We start from the raw sequence: 23,070 nt of genomic DNA on the forward strand, positions 1-23,070 counted from the left end.
GAGGAGGGAACCTCTTTTCCTCCGGGCGCTTCTACGGGACGCTTCGTGAGGAGGCGACAAGCCCCAGCCCCTCAGCCCTCCCCCGCTGCGGGCCGCCGCGTACAGGGGACGCGGCGCTGGCGCGACTACATGTCCCGGCAAGCCGCAGCGGCGGCTGCTGCCTCCCGGCCCCGGAGCTGCAGGCACCCACCGCCGCCCCATTGTACTCCAGCCAAAGGAAACCGCACTTCGCTTCGCTCCGCTCAGCCTCCCCTCCCCGCCCCCCTACTTTCCCAGTGGTCCCTTCCAGAGCTCCACTCGGCGCCCTTCGGAAGTTCCCATCCACGAGGAACGGGAGGGACGAATAGAACGAACAGCGCGACGATTTCTCCCCCAAGGTTGGGCTCGCTGGCGATTAGCGTGCGCGGCGACCAATAGGGCGAGGCGGCTGTCAAAGGAGCCAATCGACGTGGAGCAGGGGCGGGCCGGTTCCCGGGGAGGGGGCGGGCATAGGTAAGCGCCGGCGGAGCAGGAGCTGCGCCTGCGCGGGGGGAGGAGGTGGGGGCAGCGTCGTGTCTGTGTGTCGGCGGTGGCGTCCAGGGAGGGTCGGGCGGAGGGAGGGGAGGATGGAGCGGGCGGCCGGGCGGCCGTGAGCGGGGTGGGGAGCCGAGCCGAGCCGAGCCGCTCCAGCAGGCCGCGGGGCAGGCCCGAGGGGTGGGAGAGGAGGGGCGAGGCAGGGAGGCAGCCGGGTGACGGGCTGGTGCAGCGGAGGGGGCTGGAGACGGAGAGCGGGCGGGCGGCCGGGGCTGGGGCTGCCGCTCCGCAGGGCGGCCGGCGGGGCAGGATGAGCCAGGAGGAGATCCTGAGGAAATTCATTAAGCGAGTCCAGGCCATGAAGGACACGGACCACAATGGGGAGGACAACTTCGCCAGCGACTTCATGGTGAGGGGCGGCGGCGCGGCGGAGGGGGGCGGGCAGGGCTTCTGCCTTCCCTCAGGGCGGGGTGGGGGGGGTGTCCTGCCGGGGGGGCCGGGGTGCCGGCTGCCCCCGCAGCCCCTTCTTCATCCCCCTGCGGGTACGGCGGGGCTCGGGGGAAGCATCGCTTCCCTGGGAGCGACCTGCTATTGTGCAGCCCCGCAGCTCGGCCGGCTCCCCCCGTGCCCCCCACCACTTTTGGAGCTCAGCGAGGCGGGGGGGGGGGGGGGGACGGACGACGGCGGCCACCTTAATTCACCCTTCTTTTCTTGCCCCCACTCCTCGGGAAGGTTTGTTACCGTAGCCCCCTGCCCTGGCCCATCTCTGCTCCTGAGGAGGTGGTAGGTGATCGGCTGTTGCAAAATTAAACGGAAGCCTCATTCCCCCTTACTCCCCCCCCCCTCCCCCCCCCCCCCCCCCCCCCCCCCCCCCCTTTTCCCTGAGCAGATAAAGGGGACAGAGGCGGCTCGGGGAGGGCTGTTGGCGCTTCCTCTCTCTTACAGCCCCTTTTCTCTCGGGGTTGCCATGCATAATGTCATCTGGGGATAATCGGGCACTCCTTTCCCCCTTTATCTGCCCCTGTAGTCGCCTGCTGGAGATTTCTCTTCTTTCCGAGGAGATGTGTTAAATGCACTGAATAGTCCTGGAAGAATATTCATCTTCCCTTCCCTAACATCTCCCTTCGCTCCCCATCCCCCATCGCAGCCCTGCCTATATCCCTCGTCCTTTCTTCCTTCCAGATCCGTTCACCGTCAGCCTTTGGTTAACGTGTGTGCTCAGGGAAAGAATTTATTGAAGAATTCAGCTCTTTTCTTGGTTTATTTTAGCTGTTTAATTGAGCTGTTGATATGTTTGAGAGATTTATCTTCTGAATAGACAGTCTGAGCTGTGAACAATAATTTTGATTGGGCAGATGTCACTGACACTTTTCAGTATGGTTTAAATACTTAATATCAAAATGCAGTCTGACCCACAGAAGAGCTGAAGATGAGCATGATAGCAACCTCCGTATACATGTATCTTTGTAGCTTGTTTTATTATCTGGCGCTATTTGGGATTAAAACCACGTCGCTAGCACTTTAAACTGACAGTCTTCGCTAGTGGTCTGAAAACAAAACAAAAAAATAATCTCAATGTAAATGTCGCATCAGGGATTGTCTGAAATGTGGGGAGGAGGCTGCGGATGTTGCGCAAGGCGGAGGGGCGTTGGGAGTGCTGGCAGGTCCAGGGGTGGAAGAGGAAGTGGAGTGGACTTTGGGAAGTAACGAGTTCATCCAGGGTGGGGTGGGAGCCCGTGGGAAATCGGCCATGCTCTTTGGGCAGGATTTTGCAAATACTGAAAGTATGTTGCCGAAACATCTGAGCGTGTGGGAAAGGAAGAGAGAAATATGTGAAATGAAGAACGGCGTCGGAGTGATAGGACACTTCTAAATCTGTTTTGCTGAATAGAGCATCTTGACATGAGAATTTAAAGGTTAAATACTTTGACAGAACTATTTCATTAAGTGGTAGTTTTAGTAATATAATTGCTATTAAGCACAAATTGACATCTTGTCTTGTGCTGGTGAATCTGTCTTGCTCGTGTAAACTACATGTATTTTACAGAAAGGGTGGCCTAGACTAATGGAAAATGCAGGATTTTAATAGCCTTTATGTTAAATACTTTGTACTAGATCTCCTAACCCAGTTCTACCTAGTGTTTTAGCTTTTTTATAGTTGAATGGTATACAATGGTTTTGTCATCCTTTCTTCTAAGTTGTAGCACCTCTGTACGGAAAAATAGCTTTTGTTTCAATTTCTCTATTTGACAGCACATTGTTTCTATAGCTTTCAACTGTATAGTCACTAAGCTTTCCCATCGCTTTCATAGAGCAGCAAGGAAAGAAAATGTTGCTAAAAGTGAGAAAATAGGAACTAATTGGCCAGGCATTTCAGGAGACAGGTGTATTAACTGGAACAGTGTTAAATGCTTTGGGAAGAATTGCATTAAAAATTTCTTTTGTCCTCTCTAACACTTTCTATTTCAAACTTTAATATTTGATTTTTGCACAATAAATTATAGGAAAACCAGGATGTGGATCTTTTGCTTTAATGTTCACGTTAGTCTCAATATTCACCTTCATGTACTGAGGCAGATATAGATTAGTGTGGCGATATGAATCGTAATTACTGATTTATTTTTTTAACTATGAACATTTCAGGGTGTTTTGTTGGGGTGGTTTGTTTTTTTTTTTTTTTTTGAGTGTGTTTTGGTGTTTTTTTGGGTGTGTTTGTTTTGTTTTTTTTTTTTTTTAGCAGATCCATGCTTAGATGCTCTTTAAAATGATTGAAAAGGGAGATGAAAAGAGAGGCGAAGGGGGGTAAAAAGCTTCCGTATTCTCTTTAAGATTTAGTAGAGATTTTTTGGCAGGGGGGAGGGAGGAAGTTGTATTTTCTCATTTAAGTGCAGGATGTGCTGCTGCTAAGCAGTGGCAGATTTGTGGAATAGGAATTGCTGTTACTCATCGCTTCATTTCCAAGTCAAAATGGAATCTAAAAATAGGAATGGAATAGTGGGTGAGTGCAATTGAAAACAATTCTTTATTTTCACATCTTTATTGCCTTTGAATGTGTTGAGTAATAGGCTTACGGAATTATATTTAGGCCTGAGTGTATGAACTAAAAGTGCTTGATAGACAGGTGCCGGGGAGCACTGGAAGAGAGGGTAGAGAAGCTAGAGTTATGTGCAGGTAGACTGATTAGCCTGGCTGAATGTTATTGAAAGTCCATAGTGTAGATGATCAAGACTCCTGTTTAATAATGCTGTTGACATGCCTGAAAACATGCTTCACTTGGAAGGAGGAAAGTTTTGTTTGTTTGGTTTTTGTTTTGTTTTTTTTTTTTTTCCCCCCTGTTTAGAAGGTATTTTTTTTTAATCTGGGCACCAATAACAAGTTTGCTACTGGAAATCAAAGGCTTTTAATTTTAATTGGTTTGCACTAGAAATTGATCAGGATTTATTTGTAGGCCACTTTATGGATGTGCACAGTTACTTTAAATGAAGTGGATAGTTTGAAAACAGTATAGGCTTGCCTATGTGTTCTGCCAGTAAATGTGTATTTGTGGATACAGGGGCAAATGGGCTTCTTCCTAAAAGAATACAGGTTGTGATTTTACCGGTATGGTTACAATACATCCAAGAGTATACTTTTTCCTTGTTTTCTGCTGACATTGCTGTTTGGGCAGAAGAAAGTAAGTATAGATTGCTTCCTCTTGATGTTTCATGTTGTATGAATACAACCAGCCTGGTCTAGATTCTGATTTTCTGTAACGAACATGTGTCTTACATCAAACAAGGATTGGAAGTCAAAATTCCATATGGAAATAAAGAAGACAGTTTTGTTAGATTCTAGGTTTTAGGAAGACCTCAATAAATATTTTTTTGCTGATTTTAATTTAATTTGTCCAGAACTAACACATTTTTGTTTTCTTATGCAATAGTCTTGACAAAAGCATTCTGATACTCTTGTTTCTATTATTTGTCTGGTGCAGACTGCCATGGTTATAGGAGAACTGAAATATGAATGGTGTAAAGCTTTACCTTAAAAAAAATCAAACGTTATGTTTCAAATGCTTTGTGGTATGTGACAATCTTGCTTAATCTTTTGAGTTATACCTCTGGCTAATCTGTTCTGGAATACTGAATGGCTGAAGGTGTGGTTTTTGCAGTGGGTACTGTCTAGAGGACCCTCGTCTGTTGTTTAAAGGTAGTGGTGTCAAAATAATCCTCTCTTAGATCATCAGTCTAAATAACACCGACTTTTAACAACTTTGCAAGGAGTTACTAGGTACCTACATCTGTTTTTAGATATTTTTATACCCTTCATTCATCAGAGCACTGGTGACTAACTCAAACAACTGAATGTTGTGCATCAGTGTTCTGTTCAATCTGTCTAAGCTGAAACTCTTAGGTTTGGAGATAGCAGAGAACTCAGTGTGCTATTTTATAAAGTATGAAAGGGGGGGTTTAATGGGTCATTGATTTGAAACAGGTAGAAAGGTAGTTTCTGTGCTTTTAACCTCTTAATGGTTTTATTTTTGAATTTTTTTAAGTACTTCTACCTCATTGTTCTCTGAAAACCCTATTTTTAAAAAGAGGAGGTGGGATGTGGTTGACTTCTAAGGATAAAAACTAAGGGGATCATATTCAGTGTTATGCCAGATGTTATAAAACTTGCCTTCCCTGTTTGTTGTTTTTTTTTTTTCAGGAAAGTACAAATTTTCTAAAATGCTGAAGACTATTAAAAATGAATTAGCAATGTAGACTATTCTAAGTCACTGATCAAGACTTCTAAGATTCTAGTGAAAGTCCATGTGTTAATGGCAATCATGGCATTGATTTTGTTCTAATTCCTATGCGTTCTGAAATAACATTAAAGATATCACAAATACTATATTTAACCATAGCACTTGGGGAACACCCTTCTTAAAAGCTTGTCTGTGTATTAGTGTGCATTTGTGTAAACCTTTCTGAATCAAATACCATTAATGTACCTCTAGAGTATCTGTGAAGATACTTTTCAAATGTATAAGGGAAGCATATAATCTGGAAATTTAGTGAAGGAAGGTAAGAGTATTATACCTCTCAGCATTATTATTATTTTTAAGTTATAAAAAAATAAAGACATTTTTGGAAATGATGCTTTCTAGTATTTATTTGCTTAACAAGTTTCATGCTTGTAGCACATAGTTGACAGTTCATGTTTCAAACTTATGCTTTATCATACACATTATACATTCTGTCTTTTGAAGAGAAATTATTTTCATCTGTTAAGGCTGAACTAGGAAAAACACTTTGGTAGCATCAACTAGATGGTAGGCTATTTCTTGAAACATAAAAAAAAAAATTGTGTAAATATAGGTTTACATGAATTCTTGTAAATTGGGGGCTTTTGATCAAACATCAACAGTTTGGAGCACTTCTTCCTGTAAGTGTGATAGAAACAGTGATTGCCTTGGAGAAAATGACCTGTAAGTATGTTGTATGGCTGATCTGTTATAAGAAGCTCTGCTCTTACAGATGTGTTAATAGGTCACAGAGAACTGTCACTTTAGATATACTTAGAGCTTTTTTATAATTTCAGAGTAAGAAATGGGTCTGTTACTACTCCTTTTCCATATTAAGCTTTAATTTGAATGTTAATGTATTTTTTAAGTTTTATTTCCATTAACTGTATTTCATCTAAATGCTGTTAATTTGACTGGGGACACACACACACGTCCACCAGCAAATTACTTCACTGTGAGCAGTGATAGCCATCCAGGCCATTCATAGAGTTTCATTTACATAGACTACATCTGGTTGGAGCAATATGACTGAATAATAATTTCACTAACCCATAAGTTCAGAGGCTTGTGAAATACTGTTCTTCAAATGTTAAACAAAAATACAGCTTTCTGTGAACAAACACTCAGTTTAAATACTCAGCTTTTTTGTCCCCTTCTGAGGAAATGAGTGCTGTTCCTGTTGTTTCAAAGATGCCTTTCTAAATTTTTGTAGAAGGATTTGAATACAATCACAAAGCTACTATAGTGACCCTGGGGTATAAGAACTTGCAAACTCTGCCTAAAATTGCAGTAGTTCTTTTGGGCAAATTAAACTAAACCAAGTCAGTTAGGCAATGCTCTTGGTTGTGTCAAATAGCTTGTGTGGTAATAAGTTATGTTTGCTCGGTCTCTAAAGACAGCAATATCTAATTCCACTGTTGTTATGGAGTAAATGGTTGTATACTGGTTTTGCTGAATATTATAGAATTGTTCAGGAGGAGCAAATGGTATTTTTGACCTCGTACCTTATGGCTTGCTACATGCACTCAAGATAATTCAAATAGCATGTCGTATACGTACTTAGCTTTTGTTCTCATCTCAATCCTACAGTGCTTTTTGCTGCATATAGTTGCACATGCGTACAGATAGATACGTATATATAATTAGATACCTAAATAGCTATCTATAGATCTGTCTCCCATGACCATAGTTCAACACTAGACTCTAATATATAGTTCTGTAGCTCTAAGTACCTGAAGACATATATACTTACATATGTATATATCTGGATGTATGGCTACCTAGTAGTCTTCATATATGTGTGACTGATTGCTATAGTACAGATTTATTGTTTTGGAGTGTACATAATTTATCTTAAAGCTGCAGTAGGTTCAGCATTTCTCTGATGTTGTTACAGATAAATAAAAGTTATCAGCTCTGCTAGGAGGGAAAGGTTGATCTGAATATTTGCTTATGTAATGTGTATACATTCATTGATGCCAAGTGCAACAAAAGTCTGAGGCTTCTAAATCTTCAAGCCATTGGTTGGTAATAAATAGAAAATCTGTTTTGTTTTCCTCACTGTTACTATTTAAGATTCATGGATTTTGTGTTGTGTACTGCTACAGTTGTACTGTAATATGCTTAGTACATAGGACATTTTGCCATAGGGAAAATAGTAAATTGCCTGTTAGTGTTGGGAAAAGGTGAAATGGTAGTAGTATCTTGCGTACGTTTGTGGAACTGAAATCAGAAGCTAGATGGCAGTTTTTTTCTTGTTCTTATAAAGTGGCCTTAATTTAGGGGGAGGCATCGGTGCTAAAGGTCAGATACAGACTTGACTAAAGCGTAAGTTAATTGGGTAGAGCAGAAGCTCTTTGTACGGTTACGAAGTGCGGTGTTTGCATCCTGGTATTTGCATCCTGGTGTTTTCCTCAGGCTGTTGTACTCCACAATTGCTACAGTTATGGCAGTGCAGGCTTGGATAACTCAGCTGTGTATATTTGCCCTAAATGCAGCATGGATATGCATTTCTATTTCTGTTAACTAGCATGTGAATGTTGTGAAGAGATTAAGCTCTTTGTTTTCCTGCTTCATCTGGCAAAAAACCTTGCCAATATAAATTTAACTCATTAATTATTTGTTCAAATTTGAACAGCCAGGATGTGTTCATGGAGGGAGAGCACTCTGGTATGGCTGTGGAGTCCCAGAGAGCGGCTGTATTGTGAGAGTAGTCTCGGGTCCCTCTACATCTTCAAGAAATGAAATTGTCTTCAGACCCAATACCACTGAGACAGTATAAGCACAAATCTAGGAGCTTTACTAGGGAAGCTGAGAGCTGTAAAGTGAGAAGAGCACGGTGAAGTCTGTCAGACTTTAGGACCATAGTTTTGGATTGGGAACTGTTGTTGTAAAATATGTTTGAATACTGATGTCAGGATGTTTCAGTCACTGAAAGGTTTGCGTAGGAAAGTTACTGCTTGTTGCTCTGAGCGACTTGTTCTAGCTACCTTTTTGCCATCCACTTTAGAGTGAAAAATTTCTTACACAGCTAAAAAGATAGAGAGATAAGTTTCCCAAAAGGTACCAGATAAATAGAAGTATAAATGGATGACCTAGTTTGGTTGACCTAATTTTTTCTCCTTTCTACCCACCTACAAATTGATACTTTTAATTTTTTTAAAAGGTAATTTTATTGGTGGTCATCAATTTATGGGAAGACTTAAAGACAATACTGCTCTAATGCAAATGTCTTGTGAAAGAAAATTCTAGAAGAATTGAATTATCAGCTGTAAAAAGTAGGAAGCTGATGTGGCCAGTTCCTTTAGTGGGGAAAATATCTAGCTATTGTAAGAGTACTGAAGCTATGAATGATGTTGCCTCATGGGCTAGACATGTCATTAGGAACAAAAACAAATAAAGATACATGTTTCATTCATTCAGATTGCTAGAAGGAAATATCAGTAATTTTGAAGGAAATCCTACCACAATACTTCTGACAGTTAATCTTTTAAATGTATTTTACTTCTGAGCTCCCTTAGACCAGTAAAAAGAATTGAATTGCCTAGTGTTAGGAAAGTGCCAAGGGCAACTACATTAGTAGACTGTAAGTTTTAAGTGCTGTATGGATTGGTTCACTTTTTCAATTCTTAATTTGCTGTGATTTGGAGAAATCCTAACAGAGTTGTTAAGTGTTCATAAGTGTATCCATATAATTTAGGTTCTTTTCTCTTTGGGGGAAAGCTATACTCTTATTTTTTATATGTTGGAAAGCAGGCCTTGATTCTTAAACGTTATTGGAATATATTAGTTTTAATTGCATGATTTTAGCTATGAGTTTTGGTGTCTAAAGTCATGGGTTGGAAAGCATCAGTCTCTAAGGGGAAGTTAACTTAGTTAAAACCATATTGCTTTAAAGAACATATGCACTACTTTATTTTATTTAGTTATAATACTGAACTTGTCAATTTCAGACAAACTTTTTTACATTAACTTATGTAGTCTGCTAAGTTGTAGCAGGTTTTGTTTGTTTTTCTGAGGTCAGAGTACAGTGATGCCCTCCAACAATTTTTCATCTTGTTACATTTGTCTGTCTTGCTGTCTTGTCATTCTTACTGCCTCATGTGGATGACATCTGCTTTTTGTTTTTCATCTGAACACACAGATGTTTTGTACTCTTTGAGATCACAGGAAGAACAGCTTCTATGTGGATCAGTGAGATTGAGAATTCTTTCTCTGGTTCTGAAGAGGTAGATGACCATCTTTCAGCTGTGCAGCCAGGCTACAGTGGAAGCAAGAGGCCAAGACTTCTGGGCAGCTAATAAAGGACAGTCAGTGGGAGGCTGAAAAGAATGTGGTACATGAGTGGCATTGTCTTATCTTCCTGCTTTTATTGAGGTTGGGCAGTTAGCACCTCTGCTATATTTGTCATCTCTCATATCTGCCATATGGTCAATAGCATGGATGAGGAATCCATTTCTTCTCCTGAGCTGGATATCTGGAGCTGTTCAGACAAGGTTCTAGTTCATGCAGGTTTTGGCTTGACTTCAGACACAGATAGTCATGATGCCCAGCTACTCACCACTTTTGAGTGTTTCAGGGGGCTGTTGGTCCAGAATTTTCATATTGTTTTCTATTGTTTGATTTTTTTTTTTTTTTTACTAGATGTTGTCTTTAATTTATGTTAGTATGGTGTTATTTTTATTCCTCTCATGGTTCTTGGAGAATATGAAGCTATCTTTGAACAACTAATTGGGTTCCTAATTCAAGGAATGCTCCATGGGTTTCCTGTCCTTAAGTGTTCAGGGGATTTGCCAGTGGAGATTATGCATGATGTTGAAATGACTGATTGCTGTGGGAACTGCAGAGCACTTGAGAAGCCTGAGTGGTGTTCCACTCTGTCCTAAATGTTTAACTTCTTATTTGACTGTTTGATGCATAACCCTGTGGTGGAACAGTGTCTTTTTTTCCTCAAGGCACCTGGTGTTCTGGTAGCATATGTGGTGCTTGGGTATAGCTTCCTACTTAGACTTTTTTTATTGGATTAGTTGTCCGGTATTTGCATGGTTTTACTGCACAAAACCAAGAAGATAATTAACATAAAAAGCAGAACAAACAAAGGAAAACAAGTGATATGAATAGTGCACTGCACTTAGATTGTGGATAGGTTGGATTTGTAAGTTGATGACTAGCTGATCTGTGAGTGAGTAAAATTGATCATGGGGAAGCCTCAGTGGTAAACGTATCAACGTCCTGCATTTTTGCAGTGCATAGTGTTGTTTCTTTTTACTGCTTTTCCACATGTAGAAAATAAGTCTTAATTGTTCTTTTATTTTCTACTTGAATCTTTGCCTTCCTGCACAGAAAGCAGGTTTACAACTGGAAGCTAAGCTATGAGTTACTCCCTCATGTATATTCTGATAATTTTAGCAAATAGGTAATTGTTAATTTAAATTGATACAGTTGTCCAGTAGGAGTACTCAAGGGAATAATTTAGCTCAAAATAAAGCTGGAAAATGAAACACTATTCTGGAGGGAAGGGCATATGTAGGTTGGTTTAACTGCTTCAAAAACATGAGAATTCCCGCAGAAATGAATTAATTATAAGTTGACTATAGGGCAGCACCCCTATTGCACAAACTATTAAAGGAAGGAAATAATCTCTTAGATATTGTGAGTGTCCCCAGATAGATCAAAGTATTTGACAGTTTCTTCTAAGACCTCTATTTTAGTAGTATGGGTGGTTATACAAAGCTATATTGATTTTTATTATGACCAAATTAAAGTGTAAAACTAATTTTAGCTAATTTCTTGTAAGGTTGCATAAACATAACTGTGTAAATGTTAATGGACATATAGGGGACTATAGGTAAATGTTAATGGTGAAAAGTAACTGATTTTAGGCAGGTGGAATGATCTTGGAAAGTACTTCAGGTACTCTCTGGAACTTATTTTAGTAAAGAAATACGTTGTTTTATAGATACTTTATATTTATGTTATTTCTACTTGATGAAGAATAGGCCCAGAAGGGAGAAATCTAACTTACATTGCTTCTTTTCACAGCTGTTTGCTAGAAAACTGGAATGCAGGAGATTTGCACTTTTAAGCTTTGGATACAAGTCTGTTTTTTCAAAGTGAATGTTCTGAAGTAAGTTGTCATTAAGCTGGATGTTAAGACATAGTCACTCACAAATCAATCCCAATCTTTTATATTTTCCTTATAAACAGAAGAACTTTTCCAAAGGCTATTCCACAGAAATGCTGTGGGAATTGCCCCAATAATCTGTAGTAACATTGCTCCAGCTGCTTCTTCAACTGGTGCCAGATATGTTCTTAATATTTTGATTAAGATGATGAAATTTGACCTTTCATTTCTTTTCTTTGTCTTTCATTTCTTTTATTAAGGATGTCAACTTCCTCTTTTTGTTGTTCTGAAAAGAACAGGTAGAAACCCAAATACCTGGAACTGTGGCAGAGAGAAGCCTAGTTGTATTTCTTGCAAATTACAGAAATCTATAGCCTGTTAATAAAGGATTTAAATTGGGAAACCAGTAGCTCTGAAAAAATGTGTGTATCCCGAAGTCAGCAAGCTCTTGCCATAAATCCATGTATAAACTGTGATTGCCTAAAGGGAAATAATATTTACATCTAAAATGCTTGCTTATTCTATAACTAATTCTAATATGGAATAGCCTGAATGAGAGGTTACATTTGGTAGCGTACATGTTATTAAACACTATATCATTTTTGGAGCAAAGCTATAGCAACCTATCTTTCTGGCACAGCATTTTAAAAAGCATTAGCACTGTTTAAATTGGTGATTGTGTGAAAATGAAGCCAGCATCCTGTTTGTACAGTCTTATAGCATACATAATAGGTTTCCCTTCCTGTATTCATAGAAGAAATATTCCATGTCTGGTAAAGTAAGCTAATATGATCACCCAGTGAAGAAAGTATGTGGATATAAAAACCTCACTGATATTTTTAGCTCTTACGGATGAAGATAACTTCCACATATATTAAGTGTACATCAGGCCAGGATGTGTTTAGAAGTGAGAAAAGTAGCAATGAATTAAAAAGGGAATTCAGTGCAGGGCTATAATTAAGTAGTGAACTGATTTATTTCTAGAGAGACAGTACCTTTGAACTAAAAATGACCATTATTTTAGTCAGGTAAATGATCTTCTAGGGCATGTTAGAGTCACTGGAATTGGCTTCTGTAAATAAAGCTCCTCCTACTCTTGCATTTCAGTGCCGTGTTCTTTAGATTTGATGGGGCCATTGTATTACCACTTTAAAACCTCCTGAACTTGATCCTAAAGTCAGGACTTTCCTGAATCATGTACTGATGGTGTAGATTTTCAGGTGGTGTTCTTTGCAAACTATTCCAAGACAAGTGATGATAACACAGCAGACAATATTTACTTGTTAAGTTTGTATGATTTTTCTTTTTTTCCTTTCACTTCCCTGGTAAGAGGTTCTTGCTAGTGTGGTATTGGAATTTAGCATTTATTGGTAACAACTGAAGGTGAAATATCCTGTTTATAGGAATGTAGTTTACCAACTTTATATGCTTGGACTGAAGATTTGATTGGATAGAGATCACAACCTTTTCTCCTTCCTGTGGTATGACAGTTTAATGGGCATATGATTGTCATATTGTGTGGAAAGTTAATTTATAAACCGAGTTTGAGAAAACCTCCAGAAGAAAGTTGGGGAACTTTGCTTTATGCAAGGTGTATTGTGAATTTTAAGAGTGTTTGAAGTGCCATGGAGAAAGCATTTTTGCAGAAGAAAATATAGAAGAAACACTTGCTCGTGTGGGCTTCCTTTTGCATTCATACTGCAGTCTTTTCTTTTTAGCTTGTTGGATCTAGCTTTTGGACATTGTATAAAAAAGATACCCTTTAGGAATTCCGCATTTATGTCAGCTAGTAGTTGAATCATCCCTGCAAAGTGTGTAGTTTTCCACTGGGCATAGGACTTCTGTCAGATCTTACGCAAATTGGAACATGTATTTTTGAATCAACACATATCAACTCTGAGCTGTCTTGGATATTTTATTTTCATTTTTCTTTTCTCTCATTTTCTGTTGTGGAGTTTCTGTTGCCCTGTTGTTCTGTCTTTCCTCCCCTTTACTCCTGTGTTTGTGCTTCCTTGTCCCTGTACTGCTAAAATGATTTCTATATTTTTTTAAACCATCGGTTGTTACTGGTTTTGGAAGATAGAGACCCTTGCAGGATGAGTGGAAAACCATGTGAATAAGTTAAATATCTATCTTCAACTTTGTTTTTGCCTTGCTTTTAGGCAGGAAACTCTTAAGAACAAGCATTAGCTTTGTACAAGTTGTTATTTATTTAATGAACTGAAGGCAAATGATTGTCTGTAGTATAGTTTGGTACCCTTTTAAGCTGTGCAAGCATTGATTGATCAATTGTTGGATTATAATAAGAGACAAGGTATATGGGTGGCTCTTTTGCTGGGTTTTTTGTTTGTTTTGTTTTAATTCAGTGGTCAAAATAGAACTGACTGGTCTACTTCAGTCTGGTTTTATTCAGAACAGAATAGTTTAGCCACACATTTTATTGGCTTTATTATCCTCTTAAAGAGAAAGTTAAGTTTGCAAATGTTATCTAACTCAGTCAACATTTTTTATTAAGTGAAAATCTTAGAAGTGTGTTAGCACTGGACAATGGGGCAAAAAGTCTGGGAAGCAGGACAATGAGGCTTAACCAAACTGGTTAAAAACAACTGCAGGGATTGTAAAGGGTTTCTCCAAAGCTGTTCTGAATGTAGCAGGCACGTCTGCATGTCTGAAAGTTGGATTTATTTGATTCTATTTGGAAATGGTGTTTGTAAGAAACATCACACACACTGTTCCTTCTGAATTTTCATGTTACAGTTTGTTCATTTCACCAGGATTAATAATCCGGGGTTTGTATTGGACCAGGTAATATTGCTTATGAATCCCTGTCCTCAGAAGAGGAACTGTAGTGTTGAACTATTGTCTAAGCTTGGTTATTACAGAAATTCCTGGAGACCAAAGCCTAATATGAATATCTTGAAATAAATGTTGAGTCCTGACAACTACAAGGGATGCAGTCAATATTCAGAGACTAGAAGTGCAGCTTGCATTGGGGTCATGATGCAATCTTCTAGTACTTGAGCATCCTCACATAATGTACTATCCATCATAATGGATCTATAAGAAGCACTTGTGATATTGTGATACTTCACTGCTCCTGTGAATTAATTCACTTTGGATCTAGAGTACATAGTACTGTATTCTGCATTTTAAAGCCAAGATTTAGCAATCCTGTATGTCTCATCCTATTACTTGTCACACGGTTACTGTCTCTTTAGAACAAACGTGTATTCCTGTCTGGGCTTATTAGCATTAATAGCTGTTCTGCTTACCCAGTGGAATACTGATGCACAATGTTAGCAACTGGAAATGAGAAGGTAGCCTCGAAAGGAAGGCACAATGCAAGGATTAAAGAGGGCATTGCTTTAGAAAAATGCTGCCGTTCCTCGAAGTCAAACGGCGGCAGACATTGGGGTTGAGGTTAAACTTAACTGACTTGTTGAAAATAAATTGAGAACTTTTGAAGATACTGATTTTGTTTGGAATGCTGCCATTTCCATCAAGAGAAAACAAGATTAAGAAACTTCGTTTGTGTCCTACTTAGTGTGCTTAAATAGTTTGTAGTAAGTGTGGGGAGTTTTGATATTGGAAAGGGTCATTGTTTCTCCCCAATCCAAATGGCGTGCAATATCTAGCCTGTTTCCTAGCTAGAAATACTGCAATAGGCAGTATTCCACATCTGTAGGAATTTAGAAGTTGGGTTTTTTTCTGACTAAAGGCATATGTGTTTCCACACTGAAAAGCAAGTCACGTAGTTTTCATGGCTGTAAGCAGCAGTACAACCTGTTCCTTGTAAATTGTTCAGCACTACGTAGACTCACTTTACCAGTTGTTCTTTTTTTTCTTGTATAACAAAGAAACCCACACTTTGCTTGCTTTCAGTATTTCCTATCTTAGTTTGTAAAATTTTAGATTCCATTCTTTCTTATTTAGCCTTTCCCAAGAGTGGCTTTGATAGATCTGAGGAAGTAACTGGTAATGCAACTTTCCTCATTTCCTGTATTTCATCTACTTATTTTGTCATTCTGAACAGCTGTGACTAGCGGTTTCGCAAACTTATATTTCCATTATCTAAAGGTGTAATTAAGTGTCGATTCTCCAATTTTAAATATGTAAGTTCAATACTCAGTAAAATGATATAAAGTGTAATTTTTTTCATGAGGGAGGTGAAAATTCATCTTGATGGAGAAGGAAGCAGTGAAGAGTAAAAGTTAGGAGGAAGCTATTCAAAACCAGGAGTTTCTTTGTGGAGATTACATTGCATTTCAGTGAGCTGAAACAGGAAGGTATTCGTAGCTTATTTGTGTGCAGGTTAGCAGCCTCCTGCTCTCTGAGTAATGTATGTTGAGCAATATACTGAGTTGAAAGAGACAGTAAAAATGTGGAAGAAGTTCTGCTTGTGCCAGGAACCATCACCAGCATTTTCCAGTCAAACGAGGCCTGACTCCGGGCTCTGCAGGCAGTGGGCTGTGGGATGCCAGTCAGCCCCCGCCTCCCTTCTGGTGTGTGCACGGTCGGAGCGTCTCACCGAGTCACCTTGTTAGTTCTGTGGCTTTGCTGAAATAGTTTCCGCTTTTCCAGAATTAGAATGTGAATTTGACCACAACTGTAGTGTTTTCTCAGAATTTTTTAAAATATCTGTAAACAGAGAAAAGAGGAATACTTCATTTAGTGTTGAGCAACTTTCCTGTTCCTAGATGGGCAAGTGTGGGCTGCAGCCAGCGTCAGCAGCAAGTTACTATACAGACAGTGTTTGCCCTGATATGAGGAAGGAATGGCAATAAAGGAGATTAGTGGTTTAGAAAATAAGATTAAAGGAAACAGAACTGGAATAAAAGGCTAAGAGGTAGAAAACCGTTAAACTTGGTGCAGTGGTTAAGTGACTGATATGTAAAATCTCAATATATAAATAGCTCTTGTCATTGATGTTAACTATTGCCTCCAGTATGGTAAAAACAGTCCAGGTCACCTTTGTCTATAGAGGTAGATATGAAACTCAGTCCTGGTGATAGTTCATTGTACCAGAAGTTGAACAGTCTTGCACTGATGAAGGACCATGGCTCATACCAAACTTAAAAAACCTCAAAGCTGTAGAAGTAGGAAATCCTTCTATCCATATCTTGTTATCATCATGTAGATCACAAAAAACTGGGTTTCCTGTATTCCATTTGTTAGCTTCCATAATATATGATGGAAAGAAGCAGATGACTATCAGTTTATAAACTTAAGGTTATAGTTAGAAGGAAAGATTTTTTTAAAAATATGAAGTATGCCATAGAGTTATATCCAAAGTGGTTACTTGCCTTTCCCTAAAAGATGGTAAGGCCTAGAATCTACTTTTGCTGCTTTATTATATTTTTGCTCATTTCTTAAAATAAGAAACTTGTGATTTCCATCAATCCCACTAATCCATTAGCATTTGTGATTTACAGGGCCTTGATGGTATCTAACTATTTAAATACCTTAATATTTTAAATAATTATTAAATCTGAACTATTAAACCACTAAAGAGGTATTGCTTTGTAAAGGCTACTTGTATGCTCCTGTGACGGGTTTGTTAATATTCAACAAATTTACTCTATTGAAGTAATAATTTTATTTGTGGTGTTTGGGACAAAGGAATAATATAAGTGAGATTGAAATCCTTTCCAGGCAGCATAAAACAAAGTGTTATAAACATTTTTAGTCCTATAATTTTTTTTGTTGGGTGATGCTAAAATTAGAATCTGCCACACGCAGTACAACAGGTATATTCAAAACTGGAGAGAAAGATGAGCAGGTGAATCTACGGATCAGTTACGTTGGTCCTGAGTGTTTGACTAGCCAATAGTGTCAGCATGGTGGATGAAGATATGGTGTAAATAAGACTTACAGGAAATGTTGCCAGAATTAGAATTTGGCCAGGATGCTCCCCTTATTGCCTTTGTCACTGTTAAAGGACCACTTGTTCCTTAAAATTATCAAAACAATTACCTTGGAAAGAGGTTGAGCAGCAAGCTCAGTACTCTTGTAGTGCATGTATGCACATGGGAAGAAAAATCTGGAGTTATTTCCATATTGAGGGCAGTTTTCTTGAGATTTCTTTGGATTCTCAGCATAAGAGCAAAAATGTATAACTGTCTGAGGCTTGTTCAGGCAAATAGGAGCTGGGTAAAAGACAGACAGTCCCTTAAAAATAACATGGTTATAAAACATTGAACAGTTAAAGTGATCATAACTACAGTTGCGGTGTTTGGGACAAAGCAATAACACAGATTATTTTTTTATCCTTTTCAGGCAGCACAATACAATCTGCTGTACATGGTGCAATAGGTATATTTTTAATTGGGGAGAAATATAAATTTTAGGATTGTATGATATTTTATGGTTTCCTCAGAATATAAAAAAATTCTGTAATGTGTTAAATCAAATGTATACCTAGTCTAATAGTTTATTCTGACTAGTGGATACTGAGAGAAAGAATGTAAGGAATGAAACAGAGCCATCCTCCCAGTTTCTCTCAATGTCAGGTTCTGAGTAGAAGCTCCCAGGCTCTGTACATGGTAGCAGCAGGTTGGTGATTGCAGGACGCCAGGACCCGTCACTGCTGTAGTGGCAGTCAGGATAGAGGCAGGTACTATCACCTGGCACGTTTAAACAGGCCCTGTGCTGCTTGTGAATGTTTTACTTTTTTAGCTCTGTATAATTTCCTTTCATTCAACTTCCTCATTTTCTCTCTCTCTCTCTTTTTTTTTTTTTTTTTTTTTTTTTTTTTTGTAAGTTCCTATTTCTAAAGGAAAAAGTTGTGGTGAATTTTTTTTTTTAGCCTTTTCCTGTCAGGCAAGGATACCAGATATAAGTATACAGTGGCTATAAGTGGTTCTTCTGGAGCTGTGTCTTTAGCCAGGTCACGTGCTTGCTCAAGTCTGTTTCAAGGTGTTTATCTTGCTGCAGGTTTGAGTGAGAAAGCTCTCTGCCAAATTGATCTGATATCTTTAAAAAGAAAGAAAGAAATCTGTACTTCTTACCTCTCTGAAAATCTTAATTCCTTATTTTTCTGCTTCATAGTTTTCCCAGTCTCCTCCCCAAGAACCACCAGGTTTATTGTGCATGCTACCACAACCACGATTGCTTATTTGATAGTATAAGTCTTGTACTATCCTGGGTGTGTGACAATATATTATAGAAACTTAGCTTGATTTTTCTCACCTTCCGCTTGTTTGTCTGTCTGCTTTTGTAATGCATAATGCTGCTTCCCATCTGTCCTCCATAATTTGTAGTGGTGGCATTAGTTTCTGAGTGTGGTGTGGTCCTGACATTAAGTTTAAGATTCCTTTTATATCGGTATTCTCCTAGACTCAAATTTAGATACCCTTGAAGTGCTGAGGCAGTTGGACTAGATGATGATTGTAGGTCCCTTCCTACTGAAATATTCTATTCTAAATTTATAGTTTATCTAATATCTACTTTCGTGCAGGTGAATAGAGACACCTACCCATTTCTTCCTGCAACAATGTGCCTGAACTTTGACTTCTGCTCCGTCCTTTGTTTAGGGTGTGGTGTTTTCATGCTTATCACAGAGGATTTCACACTGGGCTATAGTAATTTATTCTATTGCTTTTGGGTCTAAGCCTCTTTAGGCCTGGTTGAATTTTGGTAGAGGTAGAGCCCATTCTTGTATCTAGTATTTTATTTTATCCAAAAGCATTGTTTTGTGTTTTGGGGTATTTTAGGAAATAGGAAGCAGAAATATCATTATCTTACAGTCTTTTTATCACCCATTTTCAGCGTGCCTTAATACCTATTGATCAATGTCCTGTACTTTTAATCAGTAATGTTGCATGAAACAGTTCTTGGTCTTCAGCCTCTTACCTTACTGGTTAAACTTTGTATCTAGGACTATGTTTATGTTCTGTGTCTGGTATCCACAAATGCTGCTGTTGCTGGCTGCTCCTGTTGTGGCCCAGGTGATGCCCAGGAATGCTTTATAAGGATATTCTCCTTCACAGTCGACCCGATAACCAAGACTATCAGCTGCTGCCTTTTTGTTGGGATCCAAGGTTTTCCTCTGCCCAAGAGGACACTGACATCTAGTGGATGGGTCCCACAGACACAGGGCAAGCAAACTGCTGCTTTAAGACCATCTTTCTTCTGGACTTTTACCTAAATTTTGCTTTTGTTTAGATTCTCAGGATTGTTTTGAAGAAAGAAAGAAAAAAAAAAAAGCCATTTCTGTGTAACTTCTGGGGTGTAACAAGTAAGGTTTGTGCAGCCAAACTGGGGTTTCTTTTGTTGGTAGTGGGGTAGTTTGTTTTTTTGTGTGTGGGGGCTTTTTTTTTTTTTTTCCTCAGTCAAATCACCTGCATGTGAGCCTCAGATGTTTGTAATAAAATGATTTAAGATATTGCATTTCCCAGTTGTCCTCCCAGCCTGTGAAGATGTTACCTGTGTAACACAGCAAGAAGAGGCAGATGTTCCAGCTTCTCACCTCTGAGACAGATAGTGCCTCTAAGTTGCCTTCAGTTCTGTGTCTATCCTCTCAGTGAAACTTGAAGCCTAATAACACGTGGTAGTGTTGCCTTACAGCTTAGACATCTGTTAGTTCAACTGGGAACCGAGTAACAGGAAAAGTTTTAACAAAAAAATGATTTTTGCAGGAGTCTTCCTAAGCAGAGAACAGTGCTTAGAAATCAAACTTTCTGAAAATGTTCATCAAAATGTTGTTATTTCCTTTAAAGACAAAACCAGACATTTCAATTGAAGTAATAAAATCTCATTTTCTTTATCAAATAAAATAAACACTGCATGAAGTTTGACCATTTAGAAGTTAAGCATGGCATCTTCTGCTATCAGAGGCAGTTGATGTGAACTGAGCAAATGATTGTGCCTGTGAGCAGTTAACACCATTGCTACAGATTATTGTTTGATCTCTGAGTGTTTAAGTCATTCTGCACTAGTGTTCATTAAACAATAACATAATGGTTTTGGATTTGGTGACCATCTAGTAACTTCCTAAATGAGGTTAAAACAAGAGATACTTTAAATATACTTAAATTATGATTTAAATCTAACGAATCCTTTCAGGTCCCATTTAACAGTAGAAGAGTCAGAGAAAGTATACACTGACAGTTCTTAGAATGAGGGTATTAGACTTAAATGTTTGATGAAGGCCTTTAAAAAGGAAAATATTGCTTCATTGTCCAGAAGAATATTGAATTTATTGTGGAAAGATGCTAAGATTATATTACTGTTTGCTCGCATTCTTTGATTACAGCAAAAGTATCTTCAAGTAAAACCAGACTATCACATCCAAAAACATAAACATCAGAATGAATTAATGTTTTATATGACATTCCAAAAAATAAAATGTAAAGGCTACTAACTTTTTCTCTGTGCTAAAGGGCACTTATACAATCAAGCAGTAGATGAAGTAGAGTGTGAATGTTTCTGTCCCCAAAGGAAAATTTCAGTTATTTTAAGTTGAAACAGGTTTATATCGGACCATGAAGAAAAATAAGAACATACAGTGCATGAAAAAAGAAAAATCAGAGCCTCAACTTACCTGTTATTTTAATTAAGAAAAAAGAAGAGAAATAGCTTTTATCTCCAGTTGGCTGTTGTCCCATGTTGTCTCATCTCTAGAAATTTCCCAGCATGCTGGGCTTACTACTGAATACAGTTTGTTTATCAGTAAATATCCTGTGTCTTTATTTCCTTGTTGACTGCTATAAACACAAGTTGCCACTTAATTAATTTGTGATAATATGCATGTGTGTTTCCTTCATTGTCAGCTTCTAGGATACAAATTTATTTGGCATTTTTAAAGTTTAGTCTTATTTCTTTTACCCTGAAAGCCTGTCTGCTTGCTTTATGTTATATTAACATCTTTTCCTCTTCTTTATGGTTTTCTAGATTTGTCATCAAATATCTGTTAGTCTGCTCTGCTTTTCATGAGAAGTCATGAAGGAAAATGCTTTATTGGCCTGGGAAGTTCCTTGAGAAACTGCTTGTGGAATCCCTCCAGTCAGATGATTTTATTCCCCCCCTCCAATATTTTTTCCTTGTAAAACCAGACCAAAGAGTCTCTTGTCTCTCTTGAATTCTTGTAAAAATTCACATACTCTTCTTTTGAATTGGCACCATATCAAATACTTATGTGAAGCTCAGTTTAGAACAGCTTCCTTTCCCAAGAAAGGAAGTAGAATCTTATTACTTTGTCACTTATTCCACTTAAATGAGAATTATAGATAAGAATCTTGAGGCTGGATCTGAAGGTATTCCTGTGTGTTTCTGAAATACCTGGAAGTAAATCTATCATCCAGAACCCTGGGGGTGTTGAGTAAAGTTGTTTGTATTTCAGACAGAAAAAAACTAATGAGGGTTTGCTATTGTTTACCAAACAAACTATCCAACTTCTACATTCTGGGTTGTAAATACTCAGCTTTTTAAAGTGTTGACAGTTGAGGGTTATTTAAAATTTATCAGCAGCTTAATTGACAAGGCACTTGCCTGAACCAGATTTATTTTACCAGTTGACTTATGTACCTTTTTATTTGTTGAAATTTTGCACTGTAGAAGGACTGTAGTTCACAAATTATTTGTGTAACAAACATAGCCTGCAGGGTGCAAACATCAGTGAGAGGCTACTGTAGAAACCTTTATGTGATTGAGTGTATACTTCATATGAGGTAAACATTTCTCTGCTCTTCAAAATAGAAGAATTTCAGAAGTAATTACATTATAAATGTAATAAAGGCATCCTACAAACTGCTTGGAAAATAATTTAAAGTTTGACTTGCAGCTTTGGTGTACAGAAGACAATAAAATGTGTATTAAGGCTTTATTTTAGAAGTATGGGTTTAGATTCTCAACACTGGTTTTGAAAGAGGATGTACACAGTATGTTTGTTACTTGACCCTTTGGTTTGATGCAAGCTTTTATGGGTCTACAGAATTTAATTTCCTCTAAAATGTTCATGAGTTAAAAAGGTTGCAATTCAAACCATTTGATTAAAATGGTATTTTCATTTACTTTTTAGTAACTTTACTCACAATACAGGGCTGCAGAAGACGCAACTATTTCTTTCGCTAGTCACTTTTGGGTTTGCATGGCCTGAGAATACCTGTGATTAATGCTACGGAACTTCAAGTGTTAATGATATTTCAAACAGTATATTGGAAATGGCTATATTTGAAGTCACAGGTTTTTCCTTTTTTTTTTTTTTGAAGCAGCTCATTAAAGAAAATATGAGGAAAGTAAAAAACATTTTCAGTATGCGTGGTAGTGCTATAAGGTTGTAGCGAATGCTGCGTATATGTCTTTTACTTTTGTAGAAGAAAATTGCATATGATATAGCATGTGTGGAGAAGGTTTAAAGACTTTTTTTGTTATTTCAGGAGAAACAATCTAAATGGTAGAGTTTATAGTCAAGTATTTAGCAGTGTTACTTCCAACTGTTGAATGTTCAGCCATTAAAACAAAAACTTCAATGGAGAGAAATAATCTGAAATCATGTTTGTGAATAACTTATTGTCTAGATTTGTTGTTTCTATACTAGCTATTGCTGCTTTGGTTTCATTTGAGTAGTTGCTGTATAGCTCTTTCTGCTGGAATCATGAGAATTTTGTTGACCATTGCATTCCCTGTTCTACATCTTTTTTTAAACCAGAATTATGTAATCTAGTTG

General features: G+C 38.4%; 1 protein-coding gene across 4 annotated transcripts in view; it reads left to right on the top strand.

Annotated features, from left to right (window-relative positions):
- Positions 1-628: 628 nt before the first annotated feature.
- Positions 629-23,070, top strand: part of PTPN12 (protein tyrosine phosphatase non-receptor type 12) — an 81,648-nt gene continuing 59,206 nt past the window's right edge. For 2 of the 4 annotated variants that reach the window (XM_042793136.1, XM_042793137.1), the window contains exon 1: positions 725-922. In XM_042793136.1, the coding sequence (XP_042649070.1) occupies positions 824-922 (99 nt within the window). In that variant the 5' untranslated portion in view covers positions 725-823. Of the gene's footprint in view, positions 923-23,070 lie in introns of all 4 variants that reach the window. The other 2 variants (XM_042793138.1, XM_042793139.1) reach the window with 2 other exon arrangements.

This window comes from Tyto alba, unplaced genomic scaffold (assembly GCF_018691265.1).
Source record: "Tyto alba isolate M040663 unplaced genomic scaffold, T.alba_DEE_v4.0 Super-Scaffold_2, whole genome shotgun sequence".
Lineage (NCBI taxonomy): Eukaryota > Metazoa > Chordata > Aves > Strigiformes > Tytonidae > Tyto > Tyto alba.